We start from the raw sequence: 18,095 nt of genomic DNA, 5'->3' as shown, positions 1-18,095 counted from the left end.
TGTGTGTGTTTAAATACCATTCAAATACTGTTACTACTGCTAGCTCAAATCGGCTAGACTAAACTGGAAGGCATATTCACTATTTACCTAGGTGACTGACCAAATCTAAGAAACGTAACAAGTTTCGGGAACGCAAGGGACATTTTGTTGGAGAACAAGAAATTCTGCTCTTGGTCCGGAGTTCACCGGTTTGGCTCCGTTTTTGATGAAGACAGGAAGGACAGCATCCCCGGGATCCTTGAGTATCAGAGATGCCAGGCTGCAGCAGGCTCGGTGCAGTTCCGGGGACGCTCCATAGGGGGCGGACCTGCGCAGCCGACGCTCAGGTGCGCGTTCCTCCGAAGGCTCTCGGGCGCGCCCCCGAGCTCACGTGACCGGGCCCCGGGGTCGCGCCTGAGTACCATGGCGGCGGCCCGTGCGGACCCGGGTTCTGACCCCGCCGGCGGCGCGCGGTTCTTCTGCACCGCAGGCCGCGGCCTGGAGCCGTTCTTGATGCGGGAGGTGCGCGCGCGGCTGGAGGCCACGCAGGTGAGTCGGGTCCACGGTCCTCGGGGTCGTCCCCACCCGGGGCTTGCCGCCAGCTTGGGACCTGGGCCCCGGCCAGGCTCGTGAGCACTCGGCACCCCATCCCTGCGTGCAGCGGGCCCCACCCAGGTCCTTCGATGACGGCTGAGAGCGACCCGCTGCTCTGGAGGTTTCGTTCTTTATCCAGTATGGTCACTGCACATCTGTCACAGCCAAAGTTTTAAACAAAGGAGTGCGGAAGCCACTTTTGTCCCGGATCCCTGAAAAAGAAGCTGAAAGGGCGATAGCTGGAGTTAGAAGCCTCCCTTTATACCTTGAATGCAAGTATACTTTCCGGTCTTAAATAGTTTGATTCCTGTTACTTGGCAAAATGTGTTTTCACATTGTAGGATAGCTATGAGACAAGTACACCCAAAACACACGTGGTAAACAGCTAGATCAAGAACTCATTCCTGCCCGTCTCTCTACCCACGCGCTTCAGTGAGTGACTAGTGAGCAGATTTCAAACTAGGATGTGCTGAGTTCTTGAAAACTAGGGAATGGATGTCGTAGGGTAGGTAGTCGGTACTTCTGTGTGTGATGTGTTCTTGGCAAGGGAAAAGTTGCTAAAACCAAACTAGCTGCCCACCTCTGAGAGCAGTGCTCAAAGCCCACAAAAGGATTTTCCCCATGGTGGGGATTCAAATGTAGATGGTGGAGATGTAGTTGTGGATGATAGAGATGCAGATGCATTGGTGGGAAGTTGCCAGGAACGAACGGTATCAGCCACATTAGACTACCGAATTTAACCTAAAATTGTTTCTAAATAATAATCAGCTGCATTCATCAAGGATTTAAGGTTTGTTGATTGTTTTGTTTTTAATCGTGTGTCTGCTCATACCCATGCAGAACACTAGTGTAAATGAAGTGTTGGCTCATCTCCCCGGAGCTGGAGTCACAGGTGATTGTGAGCTGCCCTGCATGGGTGCTGGGATGCAAACATGGGTTCTCTACAAGAGTAACAGCTAGTCTTAACCAGGTGAATCCAATGATGCGTTCAAGTCATGCGATTACAAAATGATGATGGTGATATTCAGGTTCTGAAGTCAAGCCTAACTATATAATGTCCACCCCAGCCACATGTGGTCACATATATGTTGCAGGGCATTTGATCACACTGTGAACCCCAAGATCGTGTTATTTAATGGGGGGAAAAACTGTTTCCAGTTATGGACTGGCTCAGCCTTTAGTACATGCCTTTAATCCCTCCGGCTGGAATGCAGACACACCCTGAGCACCCATCTTTGATTCGAAACAGTGAAGGTACAGTTACTTTGTAGAAGGAGGCAGCCATGTTTGAAAGTGACGTCTAATTGAATGACAGACAGAGAGATTTCACAGAATAAGGACATGTCCAACTCTCAAGAGAAGAAAGGGAAGCTGCTTGAGCAGAATCAGAGAGAGGAGGAGGAGACAGTTTTACTGGTACAGTTACAGAAAAACAGGTTGCAGAGAGAGAGAACAAGCTAGACACAGTGCAGACAGAACGAGCCAGAGAATGAGAAGGAGCCAGAAGATTAGAACAGATCGCCAAAACTTAGTATGAGGCCAAGCAGAGCAGTTCAGGAGAGACTGAGAGAGAGAGAGAGGTAGACTGAATCAGTTAGGTTGGAGAGGAGTCTAAGCCAGAACAGCTGAGTTGAACCAGCCACCCAGAGTTCAAAAAAGAACTAGAAAGGGTGAGTTTATTTAGCAGTCAGTCTCAGAGGCTGCAAACATTCTAGGCCTCCATTAGATTGTACAGAGGCTGGAAGCTTCCAGGACTAGGCCTAGGTTGGCAGGCAAAGGCAGTAAGTCTCCGAGACAATGCTATCTGGTGAATAAAAGTTACTTTTACATAGTGAGGCCCAGGAATTGGTTTTGTTAGCTTAGCGTGCAGATGGCAAGCTGTCATTCAGTCTGGTTATTTAAGATTGTTAGAATAGGTATCTGCTTGTCTCCTTGAAAGACAGTATCATTTGAGAAAAACTTCCAACAACAATGAAGGTCTGTTTGTACCAATCACTGGCCTCTTGCTGGGTTGCCAGGCAATGTACTCTCTCCCATAGGCCTGAGGAAGAATAAGTTCTGGGTATGCAGGGTCACCTATAGTCTACCAAGACTTGTAGACTCAAAAGGGAGAAAGGGGTGTCCCGTGCAAGGCATTAGAAAACACCGTGGCTGAAACAGTGTTTTAAATGACTGTTACCATGCACCTTCCTCGGGGCCTCCAGGGAGTACTAGGTATTAGGGCAGTCCAGCCACACAACTGACTGTCCTTGATAAAAGCAGCCAGAGCACCAGAGAAGGGTCTGAAGCACTTGGAGTCAGATTTCCCCAGCCACCAACGCCTTAGCTTAATTAAAGGAAAAACAAACCTTAAGAGGGTTCTGTGGGGTTTTTTGTAGATAATGATTAGCAATCGTTGATATTGGTGTGTACAGAACCGCAACAATAAACTGCCCCAAGGTGGGTTCCTCTGAGGGTGTTAATACCTAAGACCCCTTCCTGCGTGGTTGCTCAAGTCTAGATACAAAGTAGTGCTTGCTCGTGTGAACACTGTCCAGATGGTGCAAGGCACTAACGCTGTGCCGGTTGTTACACAAATTGTTTAGGAAATACTACCAAAGAAGGAGTCTGTGCACATTCAGTATATACTTCCTAAATATTTTATGTCTGAGATCCTGAATCCCCCAAGGGGGCAGATGCAGAGAGTCAAGTGCAGTATAGGACCCTTCCCTGGAGCCCTTAGTGAAGGTTATGCTATAAAGCCACAGTAAAGAACATAACATGATAAACCAACTTGATTTCATATAGAGGGTTCAGTTTTCCAAGCCTCACTTTTCCTTGGCTGATACTTTCATGACGTCACTCAGCTAAAAAATAGTATAGAGTGCATAGCAACCAGCTGGTGCTCTGTAAATGCTCTCCTACAAAATGAGTTGTACGAGGAATACTTAAAAGTCTTTCTTGTGGGACTGGAGAGATGGCTCAGAGGGATAAGAGTGCTGGCTGTTCTTCCAGAAGTCCTGAGTTCAATTCCCAGCAACCACATGGCAGCTCATGACCATCTATAATGAGATCTGGCGCCCTCTACTGGTGTGCAGGGATGCATGCAGGCAGAACAGTGAACACATCATAATAACTAAGTAAATCTTCTGTAAAGATCATTCTTGTCGAAGAAGAGTCTCCTAGAAATTTAGGTTTGCTGGAAGAAAATTAATTATTCAAGACATCTGAATTTATAAAAACAGATTAATTCAGAAGTGACTGTTTACTTTTAGAAGGTAATCACTCAATTTTAATCAGTGCTTTTATGACTTTAGTGAATGTTAAGACTCACCAGGGAAGCTTGTTAAAGGTGCATATTCCCTGGTGTGGGCCCCAAAAGGTTTTTCCTTCAGTAGGCTTATGAGCCCAGGTGTTTGCGTTTGAACAGGAAAACTCTCCCTTCCCGGGGCTGTCACTCCAGTAAATCCTCCAAAGCAGCTTGCTCCAGAAAGCCTCCGGTGTATTCCTCTCATCTGTTTTTCCTGGACACAGAAACAAACAATTACAGGGTGAATTCTCTGTGCCCATCAGCCAGCAGCTGCCTCAGAGACGAACACACAGTGAGTTCTGCTCCAGTCTCCCTCCTGCCACTCATCCAACCCACGGGATTTATGGATCTCTAACTCATCTAAATTATGATGTTCACAGCAGGGTGTGTAGTGTAATGTAAAGGAGATGATGAAGGCTTTTAAAATGTCACTGTATTATTTACACAGCTAAAAGAAATTATTCCTAATCCACAAATACCCAATTAGTATTGAAGTTGAATTTGTTTATAATACCACTTTTGTTTTTAAGTTTGTGTGTGTATGGATTTAAATGCCATCCACACATTGTGATTGGTTGATAGTCTTTTTCATTTAATCTGTAAGTTTACCTCTGTTTCTCTTGGAATTTTCGTGTTAAAGTGACTGGGTTGTTTGCCCTTAAAGCAATCTGTAAAATAAAAGCTGGGTGCCTCACAATCAGCTTCTGTCACACTTCTGTTGGCTTGCTTGGTCACACGTGATTTCTATGATGTTTTTTGTATTTGCTGTTGTATTTACATCCCTTAAAAAATATTAAGCTAGTTTCAGCTCACCATGCCCCTCCATGGCTGTACTATCCAATAGGGTCACTAATTAACTATCAGTGGCTAGTTAAGTAAGAATCAGACGCCTTGTTGACACTTCAGGAACTCATAAGCTACACCTTCTGGATTGGATACAAAGTTACCCTAGTCTGGACGCTCTAACTGTGGCGGTTTGGGTGGGGTTGATCCCTCCTAGGCTCATATATTTGAATGTTTGGTTCCCAGTTATTGGTTGGTTAAGGAAGAATTAAGAGGTGTGGCCTTGTGAAGGAGGCACATCTCTGGAAAACAGCCCATGCTAGGTCCAGCTGTTTTTCTCTGTGTCTGCCTCTATTGCTGTCTGTCAGCGCATGGCTGTGTGTCTGTCTGTCTCAGTGAGAGAGAGACCTTGCCTTTGTCTCTCCCTCTTCTCTCTGGCTCCATTTTGAGTAACGTTTTCAGTTTATCACTCCAGCACTATGCCTGCCTGTCTGCCTTTCCACCATAATTCCCACCGCGGTGTCATGGGCTTGCCCTCTGCAAAAGCAAACCTCCAATTAAATGCTTTCTTTTAAAAGCTGCCTTGGTCATGGTGTCTATTCATAATAATAGTAAAGTAACTAAGACACCCACATTTCAGTGGCATGACTTGATGTCACGACTCGATGTCCTGATCCTTTTGTGTTACTATAGATGAATACCGCAGATTGAATACTGTACAAAGACAAGAAATGGACTTTTTTCAGTCCTGGAGGTTCAGAAACCCAAGAGTGAGGAATCGTATCTGTAAAAACTCCGTACTCCCTTCTAACATGACTCCAGCTTCCCATGAGAGAAAGTAGAGGATCATGTAGGGGCACACTAGGGCCAGGGTCCTGCTTACAAGAAGCTTATCTCCTCAGTAACATCAATCCACTGGGAAGCTGTGCCTTAGAAAGCACCTGCCTCCCATAATGCATAGAGCATTGTATTTCCAGCACTGAGACACTGGGGGATTTGGAAACCTAGAACCACATCCTCTATTTCCTACAAGCTGGGTTCCTGAAAATTGGTCAGACTGAAGCTTGATGCCCATGTTCCGGTGGTGGGGTAGATGTTTTTAAAGCTATGGCGATGTTTTACAATATTTAATACACACATTTAGATTACTCTCGGTGCAGAAAAAAAAAACTCTATAACAATATGTAATGTCTTAAACACTAATTTTGGGTAAGGATTACAGTAGCAATAGTTGTCTTTAGAATAAAATTGAATGCAATGGAGATGATATTACGCTTGCTAAGCAGAGGCATCTGTTGATTGATTCACTGATCTTTACAAATCCACACAGCAGAGACTATTAACCCAAGCCTTGAGGAGGCCAAATGGGTTTTTTGTTTGTTTGTTTGTTTTTTAATGGTGCCATGACAGTAGGGGGTATTTAGAGCTAAGGGGGTTGTTTCATAGTTCCTTCCGCGGGGTCAGAATGACTGTGTAAGCCTTTTCAAGATTCTGCACACTCCTTTTCTTTCAGTTTGATGCCATTTTGAAAATTAAATCTATTTTTAATTTCAGTCTTATAAAATGAACCAAAACAAACATAGATACTGCCACAGATCACTTAGTACTTCCACTTAGGACGTGCCAGCGAGGAAGGGCTTTGGGCTCGTCTGCATAAGTGATGGGCACTGGACCAGTTGGCTTAGGCACTTTGATTTCATTTGATTCAAAATGGGAGAAACAACTTGTAAGTAGCTTTTCAAATCACAAATATCGAGATGAAAATGCTACATTGCTCCACAATATTATAATTGAATATGATCAACTAAACCAAGGCTTAAGAGATCCTCATAGGGAGGCGCTTGCTGCCAAGCCTGACCGTCGGGGTTCAGTGGAAGGAGAGCTGACTCCATGGTTGTCCTCTGTCCTCCACATACACTGTGACACTCATGCCCACACACTCACACACATACACACTGTGACACGCATGCCCACACACTCACACACATACACACTGTGACACACATGCCCACACATTCACACACATACACACTGTGACACGCACGCCCACACACTCACCCACATACACACTGTGACACACATGCCCACACACTTACACACATACACACTGTGACACACATGCCCACACGTTTACCCACATACACACTGTGACATGCATGCCCACACACTCACCCACATACACACTGTGACACGCATGTCCACACACTCACCCACATACACACTGTGACACGCATGCCCACACACTCACACAAATAAATAAATGTTAGGAAGAAGTAGTAGTGGCAGGACTGGAGGGGTGGCTCAGAGCTTAAGAGAACCAGCTGCTCTTCCAGAGGACCTGAGTTCAGGTCCCAGCACCAACACTCAGACAGCTGACACCCGCTTCCAACTCCAAAGGGTTCGCCTGGCCTCCGTGGGCACCCGAACAACACGCATGGCATACACACATGCACATAAACCACCTTTTAAATGAAGAGATACATTGAAAGGCTAGGGAGATGCTAAGAGCACAGCATTGCTCTTGCAGAGGATCTGAGTTAGGCTCCCAGCACCCACGTCATATCGTTGACAATTGCCTGTAATTTCAACTCCAGGAGACTTTGACACCTATGACCTCTTATGTCACCCAAACACATATGTGCTTATCTACACACATACACTTAATTACAGATAATAAAGATACATCTTACCCCAAAGCAATGAAAAAGGCGGGAGGAAAGGGGAAATACTAGCTTTAGGAGCTGATGACTTTTGTTTGTTTGTTTGTTTGTTTGCTTATTTCGGTTGCATGTACGTCTGTAGGGGGTGCCAGATGCAATGGCAGTTGTCAGCTGACATGTGGGTGCTGGGAACTGAACCCCAGCTCTCTGGATGGGCAGCCAGCGCTTTTGACTGCTGAGAACGCTTCAGGCCAGCTGATGAATTCTTAAATGCTGAAAGTCATTCTCCCTCCACCAAGACGATGTTAAGAGAAAAGTGCTTCTATTCACGTATGTGACTGTGATGCTCACAGTGATTGAATCAGTAAACTCCTTCTGATGGAGAGCTTCTTACATGCAAAAAGCCTAGTGGATCTTCCGCAGATTCTAAAGATGGTAGCAGTGCTTTGAGTTTTGATTCTGGATTTGGTGTTTTAATTAATCAACATAGTGTTCTTACGACTTAACGTCCTGTATACATCAGGCTTTCAGTTATGTCCCTTGATAAGCCTGCCATGTTCTTGTCAAACCTCTTTTTATAAAAGCTTAAGAAAATCATATTGTATAAACTGTTTCTCTTAATATTGAAACAAGTAAAAGAAGCAAAAATTGTTGAACAGTTAGGAAGTATAAACATCTAGATCACCAGATACTTAAGTAAAATCCCTGGTCCAGATTTTTATGTTTGTTTTCTTGTTTTTATTACTTTAATCTCTTCTAAAATGTGTATCAGTGTATTATTGCTGCATTTAACTATCATATTTATGCAGTGCCGCTAGAGGCCAGCAGAGGGCATCAGATCCCCTGGAAGTGGAGTTACAGATCTTCCTAAACAGCCATTTGGGTACCAGGAACCTCGTCCTTTGAAGAATAGCAAGTGCTCTTAACCTCTGAGCCATCTCTTTTTTGTCTCTGTTACTTCAGTACTAAAACTATTCGTCTTCAGTAAAGTAGTTTTGTTTCTTCAGGATCTGAGGATTTTAGGTTAAGTTGCATAATGAGGGATGCTCACCCACCCACTCCCTCAACATTGGCATTCCCTGACACTGAGGCATGGAGCCTTCACAGGACAGAGGACTTCTCCTATTGATGCCATACAATGCCATCCTCTGCCACATGTGCGACTGGAACCATGAGCATGTATACTCTTTGGTTTAGTCCCCTGGGAGCTCGCGGGGAGGGGGTGGCCTGGTTGATTGATATTGTTGTTCTTCCTATGGGGTTGCAAACTCCTTCAGCTCGCTCAGTCCAGTGGTTGGCTGCAAGCATCCGCATCTGTATTGGTAAGGCCATGGCAGAGCCTCTCAGGAGACATCCATATCAGGCTCCTGTCAGCAAGCACTTCTTGACATTCACAGTAGTGACTGAGTTTGGTGGCTGCATATGGTGTGGATCCCTAGGTGGGACAGTCTCTGGATGGCCTTTCCTTTAGTCTCTGCTCCACTCTTTGTCCCTGAATTTCCTTTAAACAGGAGCAATTCTGGGTTAAAATTTTGAGAAGGGTAGGTGGCCCCATCCCCCAAGTGGGGGCCTTACCTAACCTCTGGATATGTCTCTACAGGTTCTCCCTCCCCTTTGTTGGGCAGTTCTGTTAATCTCATCCCTGTTGGGTCCTGGGAGCTTTTTGCTTTCCTGGCATCTAGGACTTGCTGGTGGCCGCCCCCAGTTTTCCATCCCCCATTGCTACACACCTCTGTTCAAATTCCTGACCCTTTGTATTACTCAGTGTAGGAATACCAGGACAGTGAGGAGAGAGTGGGTGGGTAGGAGGAGATCATCCTCATAGAAGCAGGGGAAGGGGCATAGGAGAGGGGGGAACCTGGAAAGGGGATAACATTTGAAATGTGAATACATAAAATATCCAATAAAAAATAAAAATGGTTAAGTTGCATAATGACCTTTACGTGTGTGTGTGTGTGTGTGTGTGTGTGTGTGTGTGTGTGTGTGTGTGTATGAATGATTTATATGTAGTGATGTGTTGACTGCATGTGTATCTGTATACCATGTGTATACATGTATATACATGTGTCATGTGCTCGCAAAGGTCAGAAAGCATCGGATCTCTGGAACTGAACCTGGAGTTAAAGTGGCTGTGCACCCCTGTGTGGGTGCTGCGAGTCAGACACTAAAGGAGCCACCAGTGCTGGTAACTGCTGAGCCATCGCTCCAGCCCTGGAATGATACCTTCATAAGCGTGTGCTTTCTTAGTTCATTCTGCTTGTGTGGCAGAATGGCTGGACTGGGTGCCACGGAACGAGATGTATTTGACTCAACATTGTGGTCGCAGAAAGTTGAAATAGCATGGATAGTGACTGAAATGGCCACGTCCATCTGTACAGGAAGATGGAGAAGTCAGAGAGCCTGTCTGCCAGAGAGGGTAGGATCCAAGCTTCTCTTGGAGTGACGTGCTTTTCCAGGAAGTAGTCACTGTCAGGAGACCCAGCGGTAAACCGTATGACCAGCATTGGTCCCAAGGTCATTGTGACCCAAACACTGCTTGCTAGGCAAAATCTAAAAGTTCTGCCAGCTTTCTGTACCAGCACAGTGCCCAGCCTTCTTTATTGACCCTTGGGGTGTATACTCAGCCTATAGCACAAGGTACCCCACATTCTGTAGTACCTCAGTTCCAGATAACTTAGGACTGTGTCAGTCAGCGATGACCGTTGTGAAAATGAGAACTCCAGGACAGTCACTATTTTTCATGGATCTAACAGTGGTTAGAAAGTTTAGGATCAGTCACTATTTTTCATGGATCTAACAGTGGTTAGAAAGTTTAGGGTCCCTTTGGCACCACGTGCAGTTCCCTAAGGATCGGTGAGTTTCACATCCTTCCTCCCCAGTGTACCACATGCTCATCCCAAAGACTCATTTCTGTGTGATGTGTATGCCTCACTCCTGTTTTCCTGTTCCGTGGCCATGGTGCCCCCATCATTTCTGCCTCAGTAATCTATTTCCCCCTCCAGCATCTTATTCTGTACCCATCTTTTATGTCCCTTCAAGGTAATTTTTCTGTCAGTTAAATCATTGCTGTCATAGTTCTCATCAAAATTCTTTAATGGCTGCCCATTACCATCTGCGGCACTCAGGAGCTCACGGCCATATATCAGGCTGGCCTAAGCTGTGCCATCCGTCCCCGGCATTATCCATCAGCATAATTCAGCCAGCGCTGCCAGGATCTCTGACAGCTCACCGCAGCCAGGTCTGTTGCTTGTGCACCTGCTCCTGTTTGTTAGACTCCTATGCTTCCTGTTCTCACAGGATTCTTCCAGCGTTTAAAAATGGTGGCTTCCGAATCGTACATCTGATAAGCTACGTCTGATAAATGTTTCCATTCTTTTGGGTTTCGTATGGGGTTGTCTCATGAGTTCTGTATCTTAGTTGACATGTCTGTTGCATTACTGTTCAGTATTTGCTGTAGTTCAGTATTTTCCCTAGTAGACAATGGAAATATTTAAGAAACATCCGCCTTGGTCTAGATACCTAGTTTTTGCTATGTAGAGCACCTTTTTTAAAATTTATTTATTCTTTTATGTTGAGTGCACTATAGCTATCCTCAGACATACCAGAAGAGGGCATCAGATCCCATTACAGATGGTCGTGAGCCACCATGTGGTTGCTGGGATTTGAACTCAGGACCTCTGGAAGAGCAGTCAGTGCTCTTAACTACTGAGCCATTTCTCCAGCCCATAGAATACCTTTCTTTTGCCTACTTTAAGCAGTGATTGGGGTTTGGCAGTGCAATTGCTAAATATTTTGTCTCCATATTTTTCAGTCACATGGCTATGTACTTCAGAAGAAGTAGCACAGTAGTCTGACCACATGACCTCAGATTACTTAGCACACCCTAAGTGTCAGTTTCTGATGTAGAAAGAGGTTGATGCTTAAAGCAAAAGCACATGTTGGCAGTGCCTACTACAGAACCTAACCTTAGATGCTCCACACACGATCAGAGGAGGAAAGTGGTCCTTATTCTGACCTGTAACCATAGTCATCTCTGTTTTTCTGTGTCTAGGTTGAATATATCTCAGGAAAAGTGTTTTTCACTGCCTGTTCAGATTTGGCCGTGATGCAGAAGTTAAAGTCAGCAGAAAGACTGTTTTTGTTGATTAAGAAGCAGCTCCCCATTGCAGTCTCTTCCCTGCACAAAGGTACGGAGCGTCCCTGTTGCCTCCACCCACCTGCTGTGTGACGCCAAGGTTACCCACTCAGCAGTGCGTGCCTCCACACCACACTCTGTCGGTGACAGACGTCCCAGCACCGGTATTGTCCCACAGCTCTGGCAGGTTCCGTGTCTTCTCCGTGGAACCTGTTGGATTGTATTGTTCATGGGTTTCCTTTCTAGGGATAAATATGCTCCGTTGTATTTATTTGATTTTTTGAAGCATGTAATAACCAGAATACAATTAATTATGCATCACAAGTTGATAAAAACTGTCATCTTACAAATTTTAACTGAGTGATATCGTTGGAAAATTACTACATAGTAAAATTTTCTTCTCCTAGGACCTTAATGTTTTCAACAAACTTTGGACCATGTATAAAGGGAGCTTAGGAGATTTCTTATTACTCATAAACTTTAAAATTATATTGTATAAATAATTTCAAGATCATGATTAAAGACATTTTTAAATGGCAGACCCTGCAGGATTTAACACTGTTTTAACCTTCACTCTGATTGCTATGTGCATAAGACATCAAAGAATTACATAAATCTGTAAGAAGCTATTTAAAAACAAAATAGCAGATGACAAAACTCAAGGCGTGAAGAAAAGACGTTGGGTACATCCTGAGGCCTTGTGTACAGCGTGGTTTCTTCCCCCCATTACACACTGGCGTCCTGAGGGCACTAGATGATTTTCAGATCATCTTGGTGGCTTTTGTTTATCAGAAAAGATGATTGTTCGCTGGCCAAGCTGATGACCCTTAACTTAGTAATGGCTTGTGTTTTAATCTGAAGTTTAATTTCATAAAAACTCATCCTAAAATTTATGTCAACTTTTTTTGTGGTCTTAGATGAAACCCTGTCTCGAAAAACTAAAAATTAAAAAATAGCAACCCTCACAGTCTAACTGAGTAATTATCACTGGATAAATGGCTTTGCTAATACATGGGATTTCTATAAATCTGATAAAACGTCAAGCTTTGAATATAAAATAGTGAAATTTATTCTGCTTTATATTCTTGGAGTAAAGTATATAAATTCCAAATAAAGGTGAAATTTTGTTCATGTAGCAATTCTTGTTTGTGTAGCAGTTCAGCAAAATATTTTAAAGAAATAAAGGTCATTAAACCTGTGACTGGGGAATATAATAGGTAATGATCTATAAAACTTGAAGATGGGTAAACTGAGGTTTTGTTGATTTAGGAAGAATACTCAATGAGATGCAAAGATTTACAAATGATGATCCAGGAACTTGGCAGGAGGCCATTTCACTTTGGAAGAAACTTCTGGAACATGATGCAAAAAGGGAAGAAGTTTCTCAAAAGGATGCTAACCCACTAAAACGGAAAGCCAGAGAAGATGACATTATCACTGCTAAGAAATTGATACCAGAGGAGATACAAGTGGCTGGCAAGAGTCATGGGGAAAGCCAGCAGGACAAACTACCGCAGGACTCACCGGAGCAAGGGGAAGCTCTCACTAGAACAGATGAGCTTCACAGACAGACACTCTGTAGTGCCACACAGAAGGCAGGTGGTGCTCTGAACCAGGAGGACTTGACCTTCAGGGTTTCCTGTCGCTGCAGTGGGAATATCAGAAAGGTCGTCACCAGTCAGGTATGCTCAACTCCTAAGTGGGAGCCACTCAACGAACATCTCTTACAGAACAGGTACCATGGCCTGACTGCATAGGATTGTACATCTTCAAAGTGCAAGCCCCTTTTCAACTTAGCTCCAGAGGTTTCAAAGGGATAGTATGCTATTCTATATAACAGCTTCCTTTTGTTTCCTGAATAAAGGTTTATCTGGGTTCATTGGTGTCCTTTTGCATTTGTGAATCCCAGTGCTATGGTCTCAGTGTGTTGGGGGTTCTTCTTTACATCCGTATGTCTTTTGAGGACCACCCTGCTTGTGTGATGTTCTTAAGCTTGTCACTTAGACCTAGACCACAAGTACACCAATATACACAAAGTCTGACTGTCCAGATGAAACACCTGTTTTCATCTCATGACCTCATTATTTGGTCTTTATAAAGTTCAATAGCACAAAATTGGTCTGGATTTTTTAGTCAGACTTAGAATCACACAAAGGTTGAGTCTAATAAAGATCATCGGGTCATGTAAGCATAAGATAATCATGCTTAATCTTTCAGTGTGTGTTTATTTATTAGAAGGATCACATGTAGCAGGTCGTATGGTCTTATCTCACACATCTGAGATTGCCAAGGGGTTTGAAAGAAGGAGAAAGTAAAAATTCAGCCCTAGATTGCATAGGCAAACTTTGGAGGCATATTTTAATATCACTAACTTGCCATCAGTGATATGACTTGGTTTTCCCCAGGTTGCAAGCTTTTGTGTGTTTTAAAGTTTTCTTCTTTCTTATATTCTTACATTGCTTATAACTTGCCACTTTGCAGGAGGCAGGAAGAGTGGTTGGACTTGCTCTCATGAAGCAGTTTGGATGGAAAGCTGATTTGAGGAATCCAGATTTAGAGGTGATGAATGTCTCTCTCGGTGTCTATACAATAGCATCGGCTCCTGTCCACACTTCGAATGACAACCTCAGTTATAAAAAACTGCATGTCAGCATGGACCCAGCAGCCTGTTTCTTTTCAGCCGCCAAATAGTTCAGAAAATGTCTTCCCCAGACTTGAGTCCTTCGGCTACAGCTGAAATAAAAATCCATAGTGGTGTTACAGACAGTCTGTGCTCTTCGGGTGTGTGACAAGTCTCCTTCAGGAGATGGTACTAGTGGCTTTGTAGGGCTTCTGGGATTATGTTTATTTTTTTATTAGAACAAATACATATGGAGGGTAACAAAAAAAGGAGCCTTCCCTGTACTTTGAAAAACATTTTCTGAATTGAATTGGCAGGCATATAGTTATTTTCATAATTTCTGAATAAATTTATTCCATGTGATACAAATTTATATGGGGACAGACTTGATCATATAGGTCAGAACCCTTTGTGAGTTGTCAGTTGTTTTGTGCCCCCCTATTTGATATTTTTCATCTCTAAAATGTAGCACCTGCTATAAATTCCATGGCGTCCCCAGAATATTTGGTCCCATATTATTTGACATTGTGTTACCTGTCTCTTCATCATCTGTTTTCTCCTCTCCTCCAGCTCCAGTGTACTGTCAAAATCATCCCCAAGTGTCATCAGTTTAGCTTCTACCCACCGTCTCATGCTATAATAATAGCTTTAACGGGTTGAAGTAATCGTGCAAAGCACACTTGGTATCAAAGCAATATCTAATAAAATGCATGACTCAACCGATGAGGAGTCAGATCTTAAATTGGGTCCTGTAAAACTGATAGGAATTCAGTTTTATATTGAGAGAATCGGTTACTGATATTTAATATGTGAAAATGAGATCAATATATATTAAACTTTGAACAGAACTCTACTAATAATTCTTCGAAAATGCATAATCAACACAGTTGGAAAGTTCAGCTGTGAAGCGTCGGTTGATGGAGGGCTTACGCACAAGTGTGACCATTCCATGCACAAGTTTGACGAGGATCACCTGTGTTAAAATGACTCATGAACTTGCCAGTACTGAACCTGGCCCAGCATGCGTGAAGCCCCGGGTTCAGTGTTGACACTGTAGCAGCAAGAATGAAGGACACTTTGGTCACACGTCCCATTTGTTCACCATGTTAGAGTGATCTATAAATCTCATCAGACTAGAAAAGTAAGAGAAATCCCCATTTTTTAACTTAAATATGGTCACTAATGATGACACATTAAATTCTATCCAGGACCTAACAGGAGGAAGGATTGAGGCCAGGGTTGTGTTTTGTTTTGTTTTGTTTGTCAGCTTGGCACAAGCTGAAGTTATTTGGGAAGAGAGATCTCAATGAAAATACCTTCATCAGATGGCCTGTGCGTGGGTCTGTGAGGCATTTTCTTAATGATTGATGTGGGAGATGCTAGCTCACTGTGTAGCAGCCCCACTCTGGGCAGGTGGTCCTGACCTGTACAAGAAAACAAGCTGAGCAAACCTTAGGAGCAAGCCAAAAGCACTCCATGGTGTCTGCCTCAGTCCCTGCCTCCAGGTTCCCTCCTCAAGCTTCAGCCCTGACTTTGCTCAGAGATGGAGAGTGGTCTGAGAGTTATACTACGAAATAATCCTTTTCTCCCCAGGTTCCATTTGGTCCTGGTGTTTCTCACAGCAATAGAAACCTAACTAAGACACTCGCCTGCAGACAGTAGAGAGGAAGGCACCATGGCTCACAGAAGCTTCCTTTGCCTGAGTTGTCCGCAGTAAGCAGCTCTGCACGGCTGCAAGTCTTACCTGAGGTTAGACCAGACTTGAGGAAGTCTCGGTCACCCCAGCTCTATCCCGTCACTTCGGTCCCGAGAGTCCCAGTGCAGAAAGATCTGAGGTTTTTGACATAGGACTCTAGAGTCCCCACCACCCAGACCTCAGAGTTTTATTTTCATAAAATGAACCTAAACAAAAGGCACTAGTTTTCCCAGACATGACAGGTAGGTCTTGGTGTCTCTTGTTAAAATACATTAACAAAGCAAATGCTTTCTGCTCATCAGTAGCTTGCTGTGGGATTTTCTTGTGCTGCTCTGACTCCTGTGTCTGTTCTTTCAGATCTTCATGCACCTGAGTGACTCGTACTCTGTGGTGGGGATTCCCCTGCTCAGGTAACAGCTGTGTTTGCAGAATTAAGAACCATGTTTATTATGTGGTACAGACTCAGGAGGCAGCTTGCTGAGGTCTTTGCTTGGGGGTGGGCCTTGGTTTGTATGGTTGGAGCAGAGAAAGGTTGACCACAGTCTTCCACAGATTACAGGATAAATCTTGAAACACTGTTTCTATTCAGTAATCTGCACTGGCGCCCGTGTATAAGCAAAGATTGTTAGTGTGTGGCATCTCGGTGATAGAATTTAAAAGGAAAACGAAGCATAGCCATTTAAATGCGTATTGAACAGTCTTCAGATTCTATCGCTATTGTTGTTCTATTACGTGTGGCTATTGTTCATTTTAAACATCATTTTCAAGTCTCTCTACACATGGGAATACTAAAAAGTTCAAATTCTTTTTTAAAAATTGTATCTACTGAATTTTTGGTGAGCAACAGTTGCTTTTTCTAGGTGTTTTAGGGAGAAAGCTGGTTGGATGCAAATAGTCACTCTTAGGTTCTTTTTGTTGTTGTTTTAAGATTTATCTAATGTATGTGAGTACACTGTAGCTATCTTCAGATACACCGGAAGAGGGCAGATCCAATTACAGGTGGTTGTGAGCCACCATCTGGTTGCTGGGATTTGAACCCAGGACCTCTGGCAGAGCAGTCAGTGCTCTTAACCACAGAGCCATCTCTCCAGCTCCTACACTTAGGTTCTTGAAAGCACATAAATAGCAATGGCATTTAACAATGTCATGTGTGTCTAACCCAGGGCACACAATACAGTGATTTACATTCTCTTTTCTGTTAATTCTGCATTTGCTTTAAGCTCCAGTTTTCTCAGTCTTAAATGAGAATGTATTTACATGCCCCAGGTGGTTATAGTGGCTCTTCTCCAGTGCGGCTCTGCAGCTGCCCAGCACAAGGCTGGGAACTCTGGGAGCTCTGGGCATGCCCAGGAATGCTGAATGATAGTGTCCCTGCCTACTGCTGGTCATACAACAGGCTCCACCTGTGTCTCACCAAGGAGCAGAATTGGATGAGGTTCTTGGTACTGCAACTGGTGTCCCTGGACCACACTTACCCACTGCCAGCCCTGCAAACCCAAGCCTCACCTGCCAGACACTGCATGGTGTCCAGGCTGCCCTGCTGCGGGCCCTTCATGACTTGAATTCCAGTTCTTTGGCCCATCTGGCTTTTTTAAAAATCCCCTAATTGCTGACAGGAAGAATGGGGGAAACCACAGAATGATTACATTTGAGATGTGTGTTTTATTAGTGATCACCAAAACAAAGACCAGGTAAAATAGTTAAAGCATATTTTATAAGAATTCATAGCAGAAAGTAAGTCTCAGTCACTTTCTGTCTATCCCTGTGCCTCACCCCTCCCACTCCTTTCCTCTTTTCCCTGTCTCCCTCCCCCATCCTTGATGCTGGGGGTCAAACCAGGGGCTTCACACCCACATTCAATACAACAGATGTTGTACTTCTGAACTACATTCCCGGCCTCTTTCTACCTCCCCCAAAAAGGTGAGTCTAGAAATTGACTAGAAAAAGAAGATCCCAAACCAAGTAGTACTAAAATGCAGCAGTGACATATTTAGATTCCCGTGCCAAATAAACTAATATTTTAAATTTTCAGTTATATAGAAAACTGTTAAATTTTTATTCTGTAAGTATATATAGCTTTATATAAGTGTTTTAAAGTCATTAAATTTTATTCATAAATTTCCCATACTTGAGTAACACAAGTCATGTATATAGCATTTCAAATAATAATTAGTAATAAGCTAAAAGTTTAAAAGCACATATGTACCTGAAGATTAAGACTCCGAACTGGAACACACAGTGTCATGAGAAGTTACAGTCGATACCCTGTGGTGAGTTGCTTTGACTACCTCAGTGAGGAAAAGCAGTGGTCTCCAGGGTGTCTCACACTGATGTGACTT

General features: G+C 43.7%; 1 protein-coding gene across 2 annotated transcripts in view; it reads left to right on the top strand.

Moving 5' to 3' along the window:
* Positions 1 to 402: 402 nt before the first annotated feature.
* The window catches only part of THUMPD2 (THUMP domain 2 tRNA and snRNA guanosine methyltransferase), a gene marked incomplete at its 5' end in the record, with an annotated part of 32,935 nt that continues 15,242 nt past the window's right edge, over positions 403 to 18,095 (top strand). For both annotated transcript variants that reach the window (XM_080914017.1, XM_080914018.1), the window contains 5 exons: positions 403 to 528; positions 11,357 to 11,492; positions 12,710 to 13,122; positions 13,922 to 13,999; positions 16,114 to 16,166. In XM_080914017.1, coding sequence (XP_080770143.1) covers positions 403 to 528; positions 11,357 to 11,492; positions 12,710 to 13,122; positions 13,922 to 13,999; positions 16,114 to 16,166 — 806 coding nt within the window. The remainder of the gene's footprint in view (positions 529 to 11,356; positions 11,493 to 12,709; positions 13,123 to 13,921; positions 14,000 to 16,113; positions 16,167 to 18,095) is intronic.

This window comes from Micromys minutus, assembly GCF_963924665.1.
Source record: "Micromys minutus genome assembly, chromosome: 3".
NCBI classification, from domain to species: domain Eukaryota; kingdom Metazoa; phylum Chordata; class Mammalia; order Rodentia; family Muridae; genus Micromys; species Micromys minutus.
This window is presented reverse-complemented; position numbering and strand designations above follow the sequence as displayed.